General features: G+C 53.8%; 1 protein-coding gene across 1 annotated transcript; it reads left to right on the plus strand.

Moving 5' to 3' along the window:
- Positions 1 to 16865: 16865 nt before the first annotated feature.
- Positions 16866 to 18645, plus strand: MIND_01249800 (uncharacterized protein; the record flags this gene model as incomplete). Its single annotated transcript, XM_037368983.1, has 8 exons — positions 16866 to 17093; positions 17152 to 17253; positions 17307 to 17435; positions 17498 to 17611; positions 17660 to 17683; positions 17737 to 17877; positions 17929 to 18258; positions 18310 to 18645. The coding sequence occupies exons 1-8, from the start codon at positions 17007 to 17009 to the stop codon at positions 18643 to 18645; spliced, it is 1263 nt and encodes a 420-aa protein (XP_037214951.1). The 5' UTR covers positions 16866 to 17006.
- Between the last annotated feature and the right edge of the window lie 214 nt (positions 18646 to 18859).

Below are 18859 nucleotides of genomic sequence, written 5' to 3' on the forward strand. Positions count from 1 at the left end.
AGATGCAGTTCGAAGAACAGTGGCAGCTGCCCGGTTCCGAACTTCCAGCTGCTCCCTACTCCTCATCGCTCTGCAAGTTCCTCCTCTCAACCATGCGGCGCCCTTCCTTTCGCCGTCGAGCACACTGCCCGTCAGGCTGGTGACGGCGGCAGAGGCCCAGGAGTACGTCGCGACTCGATGTCCGTTCGCACATGTGTTGCTAGTGCTGGCCAAATATGATTATATTATTTTATGGGCATAATATATTATAATCATATCATATTCAGAGCTCCAACACAATAATATATTTGTAGTATAGTATAATCATATTCAGCTGCAAAATATGAATATGTTATGAATGTATTCAACTATAATCTAGTATGCATATATACTGCTAGAAAAAAAAATTAATACATAAGATACATGCTGGATTGTCAGGGCAACTTCCTTTTGGGCCTCTCTAATCCCAGCCTTGGATACATAGGACTCTTAAAATTTCAATCAAGGGCATTGCCACTAGTATCAGGTTGGCCAGTAGACACTTGATCAGGGGTTCTACCCTATGTTGAATAGGGTCAACCCAAAGTGATTACTCCTGACACTTGTTCCTACTAGGAGTAATGTATGAATCACCATATAGAATAGATAATATGTGATAATTATCAGAAGTAGGGGTAACTTGCACTAAGATTAGGACTATGACTGAGTATATAGACTGAGAAAATAGCTGTGATCATCCACTATAGTTGAATATTCTGTGACTATAATATACTATAGTCATAATATAATATTATATATTCAAACATAATCATATTCAAGTGATCCACGAAGTGCATAATATCTTCATAATATTCTGAATATATTCAATATTTAATCAAGCATAATATAATTCTGGCCAGCACTATACAGTGTTGCTGACCGCAGACAGTATCGCTTGAGGGATAAGTTCACCGCCACGCTTCTGCGTAGAAGGAGGGTGGAGGGTGGGCGAGAGGAGTGGATGGGACTGGACATCGACTGAATAGAGGACATTCTAATGTAGAGCGTTGTTTGTGTGCGCGAAGGCGAAGGTATCTGTCTGTGCCCACTGCCCACTGGCAGCTTCAACGACAGGGTGCAGGGGAGACCGCGCGGGCATTCTTCCTATAACTGGCGCCCCTTGACTCCCGCCACCACAGGCACCGGCCCGCGGCCCTGCGGGAGCTTGGAGTAGAACAACACGAGGGGCCCGAGCGGGCCAGCGGAGTCGCCCGACTGGTGCCGTGTCAGTGAACAGAACGGGGGAGTAGGCTGGGGACTGTAAGGCAACCCTGGAGACTCCGACGAAAGCCTGGCAGGGGAGGTGTCACGGTTCGGGTCGGGCCGTCCGGGCCATAAGGCCGCACGGGCCCGTATACCGCCGTCCTCCTGGACGCCCCCTCATTCTTCCAACCCCTTCCGTTCACCCCTACGGCCCTACGCAGCGCCCATCCGATCCGCCCTGGGACCTGGCGCCCATCCGATCCATCCCTAATACCGTAGCGTATAAAAGTCATACTTACAAGATGTAGTCGCTAGGCTAATATCGTCTATTCTCCGGGCGAATACCCATCTCTCGTGCTCCTCAGACCCCTTCGAAGTCGGACCCCCCGACGCCCCGATACGGCCCGAGCCCGACGCTGAAAGAATATTAGCCTCCCCCACGAACGCAAGAAACGCGACAAATGTCTACCGAGCACGACAGTACGATGGTCACCCCCGCAAGCCAGGGGGACGAACGTGCCCGATTCATGGCCCTGGGCCATAACGAACAACAGGAGTTCCTGTTTGCCCATCTGTTCCGAACGAGTCAGGAGATGGAGCAACTCAAGGCGGAAAACACCGCCCTGACGAATCGACAAGTGGTCCTCGAGGCCGAGCTGTACAGCAGGGAGTCATGCAGAGCTACGATCTGCTCCGCCAAGCCAGAGAGGACTTGGCTCATCGGCCCCACGGGGGAAATACACGAGTAACCGTCTCTCCCCCTAAGGAGTTCACGGGCGACGCCAGCGAAGTAGACGCCTTCCTGGCCGATTGTTGGTTGGCCTTCGAAGCCAACCCGAATGTTTACAACGACGAGGTGCGAAAGATTTCGTACGCACTCTCCTATATCAAAGGCGGGAACGCGGTCACGTGGAAGGAAAACGTCTCCCAAGCCATGAAGCTCCGTACCGCCGCAGCCTATACTACGTACGAAGGCTTCGAGAAAGCCTTCATCGCGGCCTTCCGCGGGGAAGCTCACGCCGAAATCGCGCAGCAGAAGATGGAAACCTTCGTCCAGACCAAAGACATGGACGCGACTAGTTATTTCACGGTCCTCGACTCTCTCAACAAAGTTGCGCACTACGACGACGTTGACCTTATTCGCGTCGCCAAGAACTGTATGCTCCGGGGCGTTACGAACGCGGTCTACCGAAAGGACACGCTCCCCGACACCTACGAGGCCTGGAAGGCAGAGGCCATCAAGCAAGACGGCGCACTCCGCCGCTACCGCATTTTCGATGAAAGCCACAAGGTTAACCACCCTCGGGCCAAAACGCCCCCGACGGCGCCCGCCCCCGCCAAGAGCGGGCTCAGCAACCGCAACCCGTTCAACGGGTGGGCCCGAAACGCAGCGATCAGCGCCACCGGACCGACCGTGGCCGCACCCCGAGGAAACGGGGCAACCACGGTCGCCGGACCCTCGACGGGGCCCGCGCCTATGGAGATCGACCGGGCCCAGGCCCCCGCTACGGCCCGCAGCACTCGCTGCTACAACTGCGGCCAGGAAGGACACATCAGTCGGATGTGCCCGAACCGGGCCGCATCGGCAAACCAGATCCGGGCTATCTTCTCCGAGTTTGTCAAAGATAACGCGGATAAAGCAGATTTTGGCGATCGTCGCGAGTGAAGCCTACGCCCTCGCCGACGTATACCACAAGTGTCTCTAGTTACAACCCGCATAATCGATATTCCGTGTTGCCAATCCAGAGATACGTGGGACCAGACGTAGAAACCAACCCCGAACAACGAACCCCGCAACCCACCGTTTCCGCCCGCAGAAAAAACCCGCATAAAACCATACGAGACACTCCAAGGCCCGCCTGGAAAAGTTGGCCCGCGGCCAGCGCCGAGAGGCTTGTCGCGCAAATTCGAGACCAGCCCGAGAAGGCTCGTGCGAAACTACAACAGTGGATACATCCGGCCCAACGAGCCGAGAACGGGCCCGAACTAGAAGAGTTCATACGAACGGGGTACGCCCCCGACGTAGCTGAAGCTTTGCGACAACTGCAAAATACTCCCCCCTTTCGGAAAAGTGAGGGCACCACGGCTACGCGGGTAGCCGTCACCCTTCAAGGGGTCAACGACCTCCGCGGGTACTCGGTTGACGCCCTCCTCGACAGTGGCGCCACCTCCGAGTTCATGCACAAACGGTTCGCGGAGGACTCGCAACTGGAACTCGAAGCCCTACCGCACCCAGTCCCAGTGTACAACGCTGACGGGACGATCAACGCCGACGGGGGCGATCACCCACGTTACCCGCTTACGAGTCACCATTCAGGATCACTCCGAACTTCTGACATTCGCCATCACGGACACCGGGAATAGCGACGTGATCATCGGGCACCACTGGCTCAAGAAGCACAATCCCGTGATCGACTGGCGTGAAGGGGCGATCGCCTTCACCCGATGCCCGCCCGAGTGCAAGCGGGCCCGATTGCTGGAACAATGGGACGAAGAGGACAACGAACCCCTGGGCAAAGGGGATCGCCTCTTCGTCACGCGGATCTACGACGAAGGTTCGAACGCGCCCGCCCACATCCGGGCCATGCAGAGCGTGGCCACCAAACTGGCCGCCGCCGCCTACGCTGCCGAGAAGCCCCGAACCACCGAGGAGAGCGTACCCGCGCACTATCTTGAGGAATTCAAAGAGGTTTTCGAAAAACAGGACTTCGACAAACTCCCGGAACGGAGGAAGTGGGACTATGGCATTGAACTACACCCAGACGCCGAACCCGTCAAAGGGCGCTGCATTCCCCTATCAGGAGAGGAACAGAAAGAGCTTGACGCATTCATCAAGGAACACTTGGCAACCGGGCGGATTCGGCCCTCGAAATCCCCATATGCATCCCCGTTCTTCTTCGTCAAGAAGAAGGACGGGAAATTACGGCCTGTACAGGACTACCGGAAGCTAAACGAGATCACTATCAAAAACCGATACCCGATACCACTCATATCGGACATCATGCATAAGTTACGTAACGCCCGGTGGTTCACCAAGCTCGACGTACGTTGGGGATACAACAACATCCGCATAAAAGAAGGCGACGAAGAGAAGGCCGCGTTCGTTACCAATCGGGGCCTATTCGAACCACTCGTGATGTTTTTTGGCCTCACCAACTCCCCGGCCACGTTCCAATCCATGATGAACGAATTGTTTTCCAACCTGATCTCCCAGGGTCGCGTGATCGTGTACCTGGACGACATCCTCATATACTCTAGCGACCTCTCCGAACATCGCGCAACGGTGAAAGAGGTCCTACAGATTCTGAAGGATAACCAACTGTACCTGAAACCGGACAAGTGCGACTTCGAGCGGAACGAAGTTGAATACCTCGGTGTGATCGTCGGGAATGGGCAACTTCGCATGGACCCGATCAAGGTCGCTGGCGTGCGCGAATGGCCCCGACCTCGTAACCTGCGAGAGGTTCAAAGCTTCCTGGGGTTCCTCAACTTCTACCGACGATTCATCAAAGACTTCCGGCGCGTACGCCAAGCCACTGACCCGGCTGACCCGAAAGCAGCTCATTCACTCAGATTTGCTAGCAAAATCTTGGCTACTGGTGAAGGGTGTTACTCACAAAACCTGGGCAACTGCCCAAGGGTCACAAATGTCACACTTTTTAAAAATTCATTTTGTTCATTTTTGGGTGTTAGATTGGTAGTGATGGTGGAATTGATACCATCAAGATAAAGTGATCAGTGTGGAACGATTTTTGATTGGCATCAGTACTTTTGATGACTGGGTCAAGATACATCAATTTTGGCTCAATTAGGATGTATACCTCTGCCCTGGCTTACAAAGCCACCCAGATGTTTATACGGGTCTTCGGCCTGAAAAAATAGTGATTTGCCTTTCCATATCTGGTAATAGCTTAGTCATAGCTATTAAACTCATTGAGATATTCACAATTGATTGAATGTCACATTCCTTGTCACAGTACTCAGTTGTGGCTGGGATGACATCCCCCAGGTTTTGCTAGTAACACCCTTCACCAGTAGCCCAGATTTTGCTAGCAAAACTGAGTGCCTATCCTGCCGAAAGGACAGCCCATGGAAATGGGGACCAGAAGAAGAGGAGGCCTTTCAGACCTTGATAGACCGGGTCACTGATGAACCCGTACTACACTTCCCTATGGATCACGGGGCATGGCGGGTCGAAGCGGACTCTTCCGATTTCGCCACCGGGGCCGTCCTTTCGCAAGAACAGGAGGGGAAGTGGGTGCCGATCGCATTCCTCTCCCGGGCCATGAACGACACCGAGCGCAACTACGACATTCACGACAAAGAAATGCTCACTATCATGCGGGCCCTCACCGAGTGGCGACATTATCTCCAGAACGGGGGTGATAAGCCGTTCGAAATCTGGACCGACCACAAGAATCTGGAGTACTTCATGACGGCTAAGAAACTGAACCGGCGGCAGGCACGATGGTCTCTCGAACTGAGCGAGTATCACTTCTCCTTGTTACATAAACCGGGGAAAACGAACGGGCGGGCCGACGCGTTATCGCGACGAAACGGGTACGACAACGGGAAGGAGGATAACCACGACATCGTCCTACTCCCGGCGGGGCTATTCAAGGAACACGCGATCCGCGTTATGCTGACACTGGAGCATACGGAGGGCGACGGGCTAATGGACTCGATCCGGCGGGCCCGAATCGGCCACTGAGGAAAAGGTCCTTAAACTCTGGGAAGACGGGGAACCGGAAGGCTGGGAACAGCATGACGGCTTCAAGACTCGGAACGGACTGGTATACGTACCCCCGGCTATGGGACTACGGCATCGGGTGCTACGGCAACACCATGACATGCCTATCGTGGGACACCCGGGGTGGCATCGAACCCTCGAGCTGACGACCCGCAACTACTGGTGGCCGTCTATTCAAGCCGATTGCCAGGCATACGTACGGGCCTGCCCGTTGTGCCAACGAACGAAGATATTCCCGAGACGCCCCGTAGGGACCTTGGTCCCGAATAGCGTGCCGACTCGGGTATGGCAGCGCATATCAATCGATCTGATCGTTCAACTACCCGAATCCTCTGGGTACAACACAATTCTCGTAATCGTCGATCGACTGGGTAAAGGGATACGCGTACTCCCATGCACGAGAAACATCTCTGTAAGGGCAACCTCGCGAGGCTCGAAATCAGAGTCCTGAGCAGAGGGGGAATCCTTAGTGAACTACTACAACAGGAAGGGACGCTACAGACTCACCTGAGCAGAGGGGGAATCCTTAGAGAACAAGCCAAGGAGCCCTCTGCTCAGGTGCACTACTATATACTAGTGACCGGAGTAATGATAGAGTGACTGCATAGCGACGAACGACGCATGGGAGAAGTCAGGTGTCGCTAATGGACCCTAGGTGAGTGTCGAGTAGCCCTCGAAGCTCCGGAGAGGCAGGTTTGGGACCGTGATGCCAAGGGAGGAGCCCAGGCATCCTTAGAAGGCCTAAGAAGGGCTTCGGGAGGTCCAGGCTGCCTCTGAGCGTCTCCGCTTGTGACCGTGACCGTGACAACCGGAATCGGAACCGGAATCGGAATCGACTCCGGGTGTGTGACCGTGACGTGACGGCCGGAAACGGAGAGGGAAGGCGTGGAGCGGAAAGGGAAGGAGTCTGGTCTAGCCCAAGGGCCGGGAGTGTCGGAGAGGACCAATGGGAATGGCGGCCAGCCATGACCACTGGAGGGTAGCGACAGGAGGGTCACTCGGAGACGTCCCCGGACATCTCCAGAGGGGTGGGTGTGAGGGCGTGCAGCCTGGGGCGCTGCGGTAGGCACGAGCCTTAACGGCAGTAGGCCTCACCCAAAGGGAGACCCGATGACGGGGGCCGTGGTGGCGGAGTGGGAAGCGGAGCCATGGCGAGGCTCAGCCATCCGAACGTAAGCCCGAACGCTGACATAGGTTGGAGACACCTAAGAGGTCCAGCAGGTAGAGATCGTAGGGAGACCTTGATAAGTGACAGCCCAGAGAGGCTGGCAGGCCATAGGCTCAAGGTCTAGAGGGAAGTGGTGCATCCACATCCGGAGAGGTCTCCGATGGCATTAGTGATCCCTGATGGTGACTCCGGAGAGGCTCCCGGAAAGGGGTGGCCAGGGAAGTCGAAGACTAGGGATTACTGGATGTGGGATGTGGTGCGGGCAGTGGAGGGAGAGCGTCAGGGTGTGGAGACACGGAAACACGAGCGGAGACGTGGAGACACGGAAACACGAGCGGAGACGTGGAGACGCGAGCGGAGACGCGGCGCTTGATGGGATCAAGTGACGGCATCAGGGTTTCCCCTGACATCATCCCCCCTTCAAGCTGCGTCGCCCCGATGCAGGAAAAAAAATCGGGGTCACTGAGCTCGTCCTCCAGAGTCCCTTGTCCTCCAGTGGCCAAGCTCCTGTCTCCGTCGATGTCCAGAGACTGTCCATCTCCAAGAGCCAGTGTGACGGTAACTGGGCGTTGCTCCAGTGATTGCTGTTGCCAAGGTCAACCCATAAAGTACTTGCGTTCTCCACTGGTTGCGCGCCCATATTCGGAGACGCCCCGGAGACCTGCGGTCCCGGTGCCTCTCCAAGAGATGGTGCAACTACACCTTTGCGTAGCTTCGGTGTGCGCCCGCTTGCGCTCTGGTCGCATGTTGCTCCAGGAGGGTCCTCTGCGAGTCCCCTCCTATACCCTCTCCATCCCCCCTTCAAGAGTGCGGCACCCCCGACGCACCACAGAGAAAAAAAAAAAAGGGGGGGTCTGCGCTTAGCAGAAGCACCAAGTACACCTCCGGAAACGTCTCCGTTTGTGACCGGAAACGTCTCCGAGCGTGACCGGAAACGCCTGTGACGTCACAGGGGCGATTCCGTCCATCTCTACTGGGTTGTTGGAGATCGTTGGGCAGCAGATGACTTGCCGTGGGGTGATAGCATAGCGAGTGGCGAGCTCACTTTTACTGCACCCAGATGTCAGGTTGGGGGGGGAAAGGAATTGCAGTGTGACTCCGGACAGTGCGCTGTCAGCCGGGGCACTAAGCCTAGTGTTGCGGACTGGGTGGCAACAGCTCGACCCATCCTAGTTGTGCGGCAGAGGCGGGTTGACGTAGGCATTCCAGAAGCGATTCCATTGTTCGGGGTCCGGCTGTACAATGGGACCCTTTGAGCATCTCCGCTTGTGACGTGACCGTGACGTGACTACCGGAAACGGAAACGCGATTCCGAGCGCGTGACCGTGACGTGACGGGCGGAAAGCGGAGAGGGTTCCATGAACGGAAGGGGCACCTGCAGAGCCCTGAACTGCAGTGACTGCCTAGGTAACACCATGGTGGATCCTCTAAGGCAAGGTTACCCTCCGGGGCAGCTATGTTGACACCAGAGATGTATGAGACGTCTCCGGGGGGGTGTGCTAGATGAACTCCGATGCCATGTGAATGACATTATGGGGTGGAGTCCGTCTCCGGAGAGTGAGGGGGAAAGTCGGCACTCCGACTCAGCACCTGCCACTCGTGGCCTAGTAGGGCGGCCCCAGGCGAGCGGACTCGTCGTCTCGCATCTGGCACGGGCCTATACGGCAGTAGGCCACGCCCAGAACCTAGTGGGGCGGCAACGAGTGGTGTCATGCCAAGGTGTCGCAAGCCGATCAAAGGGATCAGCCATCTCGCGGTTATCCCAAGGTCCAGAGTCGAACTGGACGCGTCGAGCCGGACACGTAGGGAAGGTCACCCGGGTGGTCCGATGAGAATTGGGGCCGGGTTGTGAAGCCCGCGGAGACACGTGCGTAGGGGAACACGGGTGATGGAGTGTGGGAGACTTGCCTCCCAAGGAAGCCGAGCCTTGCTCGGGGTGTGAGCGATCTCATGTCAAAGCCACAATGACAGCATCAGCGGAAAGGTCTCCGGAGGTGCGAATCGCTCCAGGGATCATGTGCCGCCCAAATTCTGGTGGAGTTGTCACATGTCTGCCAAAATCTGGGTGGTCACATGATGTCGTGGTGGGGGGTGCGGTTTGAGCAAGAGACAGAGGCGAGGTGTGTGGTGATGGCAGAAGGTGCAGAAGGGAAGGTCATCACACCAGCAAAGACACTATGGTCAGCATCTTTGGCAGTAAGAGTGGGGAGCATGCAGAGGTAATGGCCATCGCAGCGACAACCGCGGGAAAGCAGAATCGGAATCGGAATCGGAATCGGAATCCGGAGTCGTTTTGATGCCATCAGGGCGCTCCGCATGGCAGGGGAAGCCCATTCGGACAGGTGGCTGGCAGCAGGAACGGCTAGGGACAGACCAGCGGTGGCCGGAGAGGCCAGCATTAGCCATGGGTGGAGGGAAGGAAGGCGGGGCCACGGTCGGAATCGGGGGAAGGGGGTCCGGAAGTGGTTCAGGACAGCCCAGGGGCCATAGGGCGCGGGGCATGGGAAAGCTAAACCACGGCCGGAGGAGAACACCAAGGGCCGGGCAGGAGGAAGTATTGAGGCCTCACGAGGACCAAAGTGTTCGAAGGGGGGCTGGGGCTGTGCAGCGCAAGGTCGGGTGGGGCCGGGACGGAGCCATCTGTCGCAATCCACCAAGAATCCTCCTGCATGCAGCCCCTCCGGAGGCCACCTCCAGGTTACCGGCAGGGGGGCGTCAGAGACTGCGGGCCCTGGCAGGGAGTTGGGAGGTGAGGTCCGTATTGGGCGGCTTGTTCTGCTGTAAGGGCAACCTCGCGAGGCTCGAAATCAGAGTCCTGAGCAGAGGGGGAATCCTTAGTGAACTACTACAACAGGAAGGGACGCTACAGACTCACCTGAGCAGAGGGGGAATCCTTAGAGAACAAGCCAAGGAGCCCTCTGCTCAGGTGCACTACTATATACTAGTGACCGGAGTAATGATAGAGTGACTGCATAGCGACGAACGACGCATGGGAGAAGTCAGGTGTCGCTAATGGACCCTAGGTGAGTGTCGAGTAGCCCTCGAAGCTCCGGAGAGGCAGGTTTGGGACCGTGATGCCAAGGGAGGAGCCCAGGCATCCTTAGAAGGCCTAAGAAGGGCTTCGGGAGGTCCAGGCTGCCTCTGAGCGTCTCCGCTTGTGACCGTGACCGTGACAACCGGAATCGGAACCGGAATCGGAATCGACTCCGGGTGTGTGACCGTGACGTGACGGCCGGAAACGGAGAGGGAAGGCGTGGAGCGGAAAGGGAAGGAGTCTGGTCTAGCCCAAGGGCCGGGGAGTGTCGGAGAGGACCAATGGGAATGGCGGCCAGCCATGACCACTGGAGGGTAGCGACAGGAGGGTCACTCGGAGACGTCCCTGGACGTCTCCAGAGGGGTGGGTGTGAGGGCGTGCAGCCTGGGGCGCTGCGGTAGGCACGAGCCTTAACGGCAGTAGGCCTCACCCAAAGGGAGACCCGATGACGGGGGCCGTGGTGGCGGAGTGGGAAGCGGAGCCATGGCGAGGCTCAGCCATCCGAACGTAAGCCCGAACGCTGACATAGGTTGGAGACACCTAAGAGGTCCAGCAGGTAGAGATCGTAGGGAGACCTTGATAAGTGACAGCCCAGAGAGGCTGGCAGGCCATAGGCTCAAGGTCTAGAGGGAAGTGGTGCATCCACATCCGGAGAGGTCTCCGATGGCATTAGTGATCCCTGATGGTGACTCCGGAGAGGCTCCCGGAAAGGGGTGGCCAGGGAAGTCGAAGACTAGGGATTACTGGATGTGGGATGTGGTGCGGGCAGTGGAGGGAGAGCGTCAGGGTGTGGAGACACGGAAACACGAGCGGAGACGTGGAGACGCGAGCGGAGACGCGGCGCTTGATGGGATCAAGTGACGGCATCAGGGTTTCCCCTGACAATCTCCGGGGAAGGAGTCGCTCGGCTATATCGTGATCACGTCTGGAAGGATTACGGATTCCCAGAGGAAGTAACTAGCGACCGGGGCCAGCAATTCATCGGGCATTTCATGAGCGACTTGAGCAAATTGCTGGGAATCAAGGTCCGATCTTCATCGGCGTATCACCCACAGACGGACGGGCAAACGGAGCGTGCGAATATGGAGGTCGAGCAATACCTTCGAACATTCTGCAACTTCCAGCAGAGTGACTGGTCCGACTGGCTTTCCCTAGCGGAATTCGCATTTAATGACAAGGTTAACTCTTCAACGGGATTCTCGCCCTTCTTCCTCATGCTGGGATTCCACCCGAGAAAGGGGTCCGAAGCCCCGCAAGACGTCCCGACCGAGGCCGCTACAGTGTTTGCCGAGCGAATGAAGGAAGCCTGGGCCGATGCGGCCGAAGCTATGAAAGAAGCCCAGGAAACGATGAAGAAATACTACGATCGAAAACACTCTCCGGACCCGAATTACGCCAAAGGGGACAAAGTTTACCTCCAGGGGACGAATTTGACCAGCGATCGACCCTCAAAAAAACTGGACGACAAGAGGTTCGGGCCGTTCGAAGTCAAGCGCAAAGTGGGTAAAACATCCTACGAACTGGTGCTACCCCCAACTTGGCGCGTAAGCCCCGTATTCCACACGGCGCTATTACGACCCTGGAACGCCCCAGTAGCCGATCATCAACGGGCCGCCCCACCACCCCCCGCAGAAATGCGGGACGGCGAGCCTCACTACGAATTCGAGGCCATTTCCCTCGTACGCAAGCAAGGTCGACACCGCCTGAGGTACTTAATTCAGTGGAAAGGCTACCCTCGGGAAGAGTGGACGTGGGAATTGCGGGACAAACTGGAGGGCGCAGAAGAGGCACTCGAGGACTTCTATACTCTCAACCCGTTCGCGCCCCGCGAAGAACTCGTAAACGGCCGATGGAAAATCCGAAAGCAAGACCAGGGGACGCGGACCCATAGGGCGTCGAGACGCCGCCCACAACGGAGGGGGTGATGTCACGGTTCGGGTCGGGCCGTCCGGGCCATAAGGCCGCACGGGCCCGTATACCGCCGTCCTCCTGGACGCCCCCTCATTCTTCCAACCCCTTCCGTTCACCCCTGCGGCCCTACGCAGCGCCCATCCGATCCGCCCTGGGACCTGGCGCCCATCCGATCCATCCCTAATACCGTAGCGTATAAAAGTCGTACTTACAAGATGTAGTCGCTAGGCTAATATCGTCTATTCTCCGGGCGAATACCCATCTCTCGTGCTCCTCAGACCCCTTCGAAGTCGGACCCCCCGACGCCCCCGATACGGCCCAAGCCCGACGCTGACAGGAGGATCCAAAGTGTGAATAAAAGCTACGGAAATACACAGAGGGACCGACCTAGCAGGGGAGGATCCAAAGAGAAGAAACTCTAAGGGTCCGCCTGCTAGGGCGCCAACTATATACTGGTCGTCCGTAACTGCCGACGTAGAGCGCAGAAGGCCTGAGCGGTGTCGCAGGCTCTGTCCCAAGGTGATCGTTGGGAGGGTCTTGACGGATCGGTGATTGTGCGGGCGAAGGAGGCCGTGGATGATGGTCGGGGTGGGTTGGAGCGTCCGAGGGGGCGCCGGTCGGATGTGCCTTGGATGCGCTCGGACGGTCCGAAGGAGGCCGAAGCAGGGGTTCCCCTGACAAATGCGCTCACTTCACTGAGTGCCATACGACAGTAGACGCAGTCAGAGCTGCCCGGTTGTACTATCGGAATGTCTGGAGGCACCACGGAACCCCCCGAGAAGTACATCTCAGATCACGGTTCGCAGTTCATCGCTGACTTCACGCGCGAACTCTGGCGCTTAATCGGTATCAAGCCTGCCACATCCACGGCTTACCACCCGCAGACCGATGGACAGACCGAACAAGTTAACCAGGAGCTTGAGCAGTACATCCGGATCTTCACCAACTACCAACAAGACGACTGGGACGAGCTTATCCCTGCCGCTGAGTTTTGCATGAGGGTGCGGTGATGACCGGAGGATGAGGGTGATGGAAGAAACACGTGGTGATCGATTTTTTTCATTCCCACGTCATCCTTTCGAATCTTCCCTCGCGTTTCTGGCAAGTTTCTGGCGCAAGCGGCGGCCCGGTGCGTGGCCGTCCAAACCGGTAGGCCTGTGCAGTACAGCAGTGAAGTGTGGGGCGATCACTCTTCAGCGAAGAAGCCTCTTGGACCGGCTGCAGGCTTAGAATGGTGGAGCGCTGGTCGAAAACTGTGCGGAGAACTACCAGCTGAGTTCCGGTTCAAGCCTGGTCAACCTGATGTACGATGTGCACTCACAACAGTCCACGGTGTCCACCTTCGACAGCAGCTGTTCGAAAGCCATGCCGATCAAAACAGCTTTTCGTCTCTGTGGACGTGCCTCGTTGCCCGTGCGATGATACTTCTAATCTCCTCTCAGGCAGTGTCATCGATTCGAGCGAGCCTTGCGTTCTTTGCCTCCTCCCCCATTGATCTACCACTCCCCCCGCGGAAAGTACAGGGCAATGTATTCTTCCTTTACGACCGACTACATGCAAGAGCATGGCCATCCAGCGCATATCGTCGTCTGACGGATGCTTAGCAACGGTTGGGGTGCCGTCAAGAACTCCCTTTTTGCGAAGAGCAAGAACACCATCGTGGCAGGAGGAACATTCGTCGTCGATAATCGCACCTTCTTCACGATTCCCTTGCGTAAGCCCAAGATAGGTACGTCCCCCCTCTCGCTGCTGAGGCCTGAGCATTGAGCGGTTTTGCTGTAGCTGTAGACAAGAAGAAGTTCAACATTGAGGTAATCCTCAGGCTTTAATGGACTTACTAGCGCTCATCTCTCACACACACTCTCTCAAGCAAATGGATAAATCATGTGTTGCACTTTTGAAAGAGATTACGGTTCGGAAGCGGACATGCTTCCATTGGCCCACCTCCACTAGACCTGATGTAGTTGTGAGAGTCTTTAATGGACCGCAGGCTGTCAAGGTCTTAAATCTATGTCACTTATCTCATGAACACTGAACTCTATTCCAGCACTGTGATCAGGACATTGAACTTAACAAAGACATATTGTATATCATCTCTGCTTTCGAAATACCATAAGCCTTGACATTTGGAGGTCTGAATGCTTTCTCAAGCAGAAGGTGCCTGGACGCAGCACATTGACAGCCACACCTCCAGCCAAAATCATCATCCAACACTCATTCTTATTTCGAAGTCACTCACAGAAGCTTCGCAGTGGCTGGGATAGTATCAAAAATTCCAGCAAGAACACTGGTGTCAAAGGTGGTACCTTCATTGTCGACAATCATGTCTTCTTTACAACTCCACTGCGGAAACCCAACATTAGCATGTGCTACTATTGCCAAAATGTCTAGTTGCTGATCAGTCATCTGAGTTAGACAAAAGGTTGAATATTAAGGTGCACATCCTTTATCTATATTCTAACTAGTATTCATTCCGCACTCTTGCTAAGTTTAGCGATTCTGCGTTGAACTCAGGAACTTGAAGCAAATACACCTACAGTTTGGAATTCTGGTGCTAGTGAGAGTATTTGCAGGTGTGGATGGTCAATGCTTCTTACTGTTTTCCAGCCCTGTGGCAGGGAAATTGAACTTAATAAGACCAATCCCTTGTATGTTATTCCTGCTTTCTAAAAGTATAGACATTGGGTCACTCCAACTGATAGCCATCCCAACCATCTACATATTATCGCAGCCTCACCGAAGAATTCCAGCAAATCATTTGTGATTTATGAAGAAGGTTTGACATGCTTGTGCCAACAAATACAAAAGTTATGTTTATAGATCTTGCAACAAAACAATAATAGAATAAATGTTTAAAATTTCATTCTAGTATATATCATACAAGTGAATAAGTCTTGGGAAACAGAATAGATAATTATTTCCAGCTTTTTGTGCTCCTCACACACCAGAGTTTAAGCCAAAAAATGATCACCTAAGCAAGATTTATATATAAGAAATAATGATCAAAAAAATAGCCTTTTTGCTCTTTTGATGGATATGTGATAAAAGTTCCAAAAATTGTATCTGATTTACAAGAAATTAAGTTCTATATCATGGTATCAAATATTGCATACATTATGACTACCCCATCCTTGACCATGTTTTGTAAACAATAAGTCTATGTTATTCAAGCCCAGATATTTGTTGAAGAAATAGTGTCACATTATTATTACCCCAATTTCAAATATAAGGGTAGTTTGTCATATATAATGGCAATTTGTCACTTATTTCTGATATATTAGGTACACTTTGGTGCTGGCTCAGATTTTTGATATATATATGTGGTCTCATATTTTGTGACATATTTGGTGCATTTGTTGGTTGCAAATCATTGCCACAAAATTGTCAGCTAATATTGGCTTTGAGTTCAGTCCAATCTGATTACATAATATATGCCCTAATTTTCTTTACAAATCAAGTCTACTTTTCTGGAGTTTTATTTGTTATTGTTTCAAGTTGTGAAAATGTTTTTTTTTGTTCACTATTGATCATAGAGAAATCCTACTTCAAGGCCTATTTGACGACCCAGTACAGCTCAAGCCCAACACTAACACCTTTACAATTATCCATATATATACGATGTAACATAGATGAGTATAACAGACCATTATACATCACATACCAGTGTCACATCTTGTTGTCTGAGTCCTACAGTCTCCTGATTATTCATCACAGGGGTGAGTCACTCTTCAATTCCTAATCCCAAAGAATGCAATACTTTTTTAAGGGAAATTTAATTTTTTTCAAAAGGTGATATGATAACAGACTTTATAGTCGAATTATGTTCGGACTATTTCTAAATCATATACCATCAATGATCGACTTATGCCTATACGGAATGAAGCTATTATCACTCTAAGTCAGTCAATAGGACTTCATAGAAAGCACTTAGAGACTGAAAGTATGGAAATTATCCATTTTTTTATCTAGTAATTATTCATTTCTATGCAGGTTACACAATTCCACATGGCTTATCAGTTGCACTTGACCTGATAGTCCATAGTGATATATGGGCCTTACAGGTGGTTGCACAAATGATCATTTTTCTTTCTCATTTGTTACAAGTAAAAACTCATTTTTTTTCTGTGGAAAAAATTGATTGCATTTTTTGTAAGGAAACAACTTCTTATTTTCTCCTTGGAAAAAAAAACTTGAAGTTTTTCTTGCTGAAAATTAGGGACAAAACTGAGTATTTGTGCAACAATTTTTAATAGTCAAAAATTTTGATATAATTGACTAGGAAGAATCTTGAAAAACACCTTGAATTTTTCCTTCTAATTTCAACTTAGCAAAAACTATTTGTAAAAACTCGAAATTGTTGTCCTAGTTTGTTCTCTCTATATATAGTCTGACATTTTTCTTGGTAGTAATCATGAGGTACAAAACCCCCAGTTCATTTTCTCACATTTTGCAGCAAAAGTTACTGAAAAAGTTCAAATTTGGACCCAGAAAAAATCCATTCAAAAAAGGCCAACTTTTCACAGGGAAAAATTGTGGAAAGTGTCAGGCCCCACAGCACGACTGACGGGGGGAGAGGACACACACCAGAAACCTGTCATGCCAGGATCTCATACCCAGTACCCTGCCACCCCCAAGACTCTTCTCCACGCAGCATTGTGACCGTTCCACTTGGATTTGAGTCGCCTGCGGTGATGCCGTTACGTGATGCCGTTCCGCGTGACGGCCTTTACGAAACGTGATCCTCGCTGGCAATCACACATCCTTCTTTCTTTCGCTCTTCCATCTTCTTCGCGTCACTTTCCCCTCGACACGCACAACGCGAGCTGCTGCGTCCTTGGCTACAGAGTCTCGACAACTCCCGCCCACTACACTGCCCTGCTCGAGTTTCCATCGGCCACCCCGACGAGATTCCACGCCAAGCAATGGAAAACACCCCGCCAGGCCCCGCCCGCTTCCCTACTCGTACCCGCCCGCAAGACGACCTTGCGCTCAAGCATCGTTTGGGCGAGGTGCGTTGCTCGCTGAGCCCAGTGATTCCTGAATCATTCTTGACGGCCCCTCTTTCAGACACCGGACGCTAGGCGAGTCGACACTGGCGAGACGCGAATCAGCCAGCGAGCCCTCGGGGAGCTGCGGAACGATGTGCGGCGCCGCGAGGATATGCTGAAGGTGCGATCGGTTTTTAACTGCCAAACGGGATAGTCGCTCACGCGCACTTGCAGACCGACGGCCAGTCCGAACTTGCAAAGCATAGTACCGACAACGGAAGACGCGCGGAAGGAGCCGTAACAGTGGCGAGCTTGCGAGAGCGGCTGCAGGACTCGCTGGAAGACAACGCTGGCTTGAAATCGGTGCGTTGTCACGTTCCCTGCCAGTGCGAGATGCGGTGCTGATACCATGCCGATATCGCCAGCGATGTGAAGAACTTTCTGCTGCGCTCGAAGGAATACATGTTATGTACAACCGGCTGGCCCAGACGACCAGCGCGCTTCGCGGGGAAAACACAAGCTTGCAGTTGAAGTTGTTGGTGTGTTGGACTAGCTTCACCGTTGAATCTTGCGCTTATGCTTCCCAGGCGGCGCACGAAGACCAGACGATCGTAAGTGGTTCCGATACTTCGCTGGCCATCGTAATGACTGAGGATGTGTCTAGCCGACAGCAAAGCGTGAGCGGCAGCTCTACCTCGATTTCATGGCCGCTCTTCCTCCACCACCGTCCACGCGCCCCGATCTCAGCCTTCTTGACCCAGTTCTCTCGAAAGTGCGGGCATGGGTCCGCATGTCAGCGATGCAGGCAAGTCCCCACCCCAGTCCCGATCCTTCTGGCGCTTAACCCCGTTCTCAGCGCTCGCGCGAGTTCATGCTGCTGGCCGGCCGCACGGTGTGGTGCTCTGCGGACAAGACACATGCGCTGGTGTTCTCCCCGCAGGTGTATCTCTCTAAGCAACAGCATGGCGCGGGGGCACCGCCGGAGTGGCAGGTGAACCACGAGTTTTCCGGGCGCATCGGGAAGAAGGTGGAGCTGTTTGTTCCGGTGAAGAAGGCTATGAGAGGCGGCGCAGTGGGCGATGCAGTGGACGACGCACGCGACGACGCAGTGTTCTACGCGGGGGTCTATAAGGTCCATAGCCTCCGCTCGGTCCACCCGCCGGGGTCCGCGGTCCCGGACGACGTGGTATGTCAATTCTTTCCGTTTTTCACTCACTCTGACGATTTGTACTTCCAGTCTGTCTACCACATCCTGCGCTCCATGAACATCGACACCGACCCGGTCGGAGCGTCCAGAAGCGATATGGAAACCGTTCTGCAACAGGCGGTCCCAGCGGACATGCCGCGTGGCGTCGAGTGCTTTGGGTTGCAGTGTGTCGGGTTCAACAACAACCTCTACAAGCGCTTGCGGAGGAGTGGCCTGGGGGTGTTGGCGCGGAGTGCCGGCGTCAAGCGGAGTGCAAGCGATGCTGACATTAGAGGCGGCGGTGCGAGTGCGAGTGCGGCGGGCGCGAGAAAGCGGCGCCGGGTTGGCGGGCCCGGTGGATCAACCGTCCGGTCGCGTCGTCATTGAAGAGAGAGGGGTTTTTATGCTTATATTATGGGATTGGATGTTAGATTAGATTTGTACGGACTCTAGATGTTGTAAATTACAGTGATTTGTACAGTTTGTGAAAGAAAACTTGGTAAAGAAGAGTGCGATCGCGGAATCAATTAACGTTGCTGGTTGATTTGCGAGACTCAAGTATTTGCAATGGGTGCACACTCAGGTTGCCCAGCTACCAATG

The sequence above is a fragment of the Mycena indigotica genome (assembly GCF_014461135.1).
Source record: "Mycena indigotica strain 171206Taipei chromosome Unknown Mind.scaff0012, whole genome shotgun sequence".
NCBI lineage: Eukaryota > Fungi > Basidiomycota > Agaricomycetes > Agaricales > Mycenaceae > Mycena > Mycena indigotica.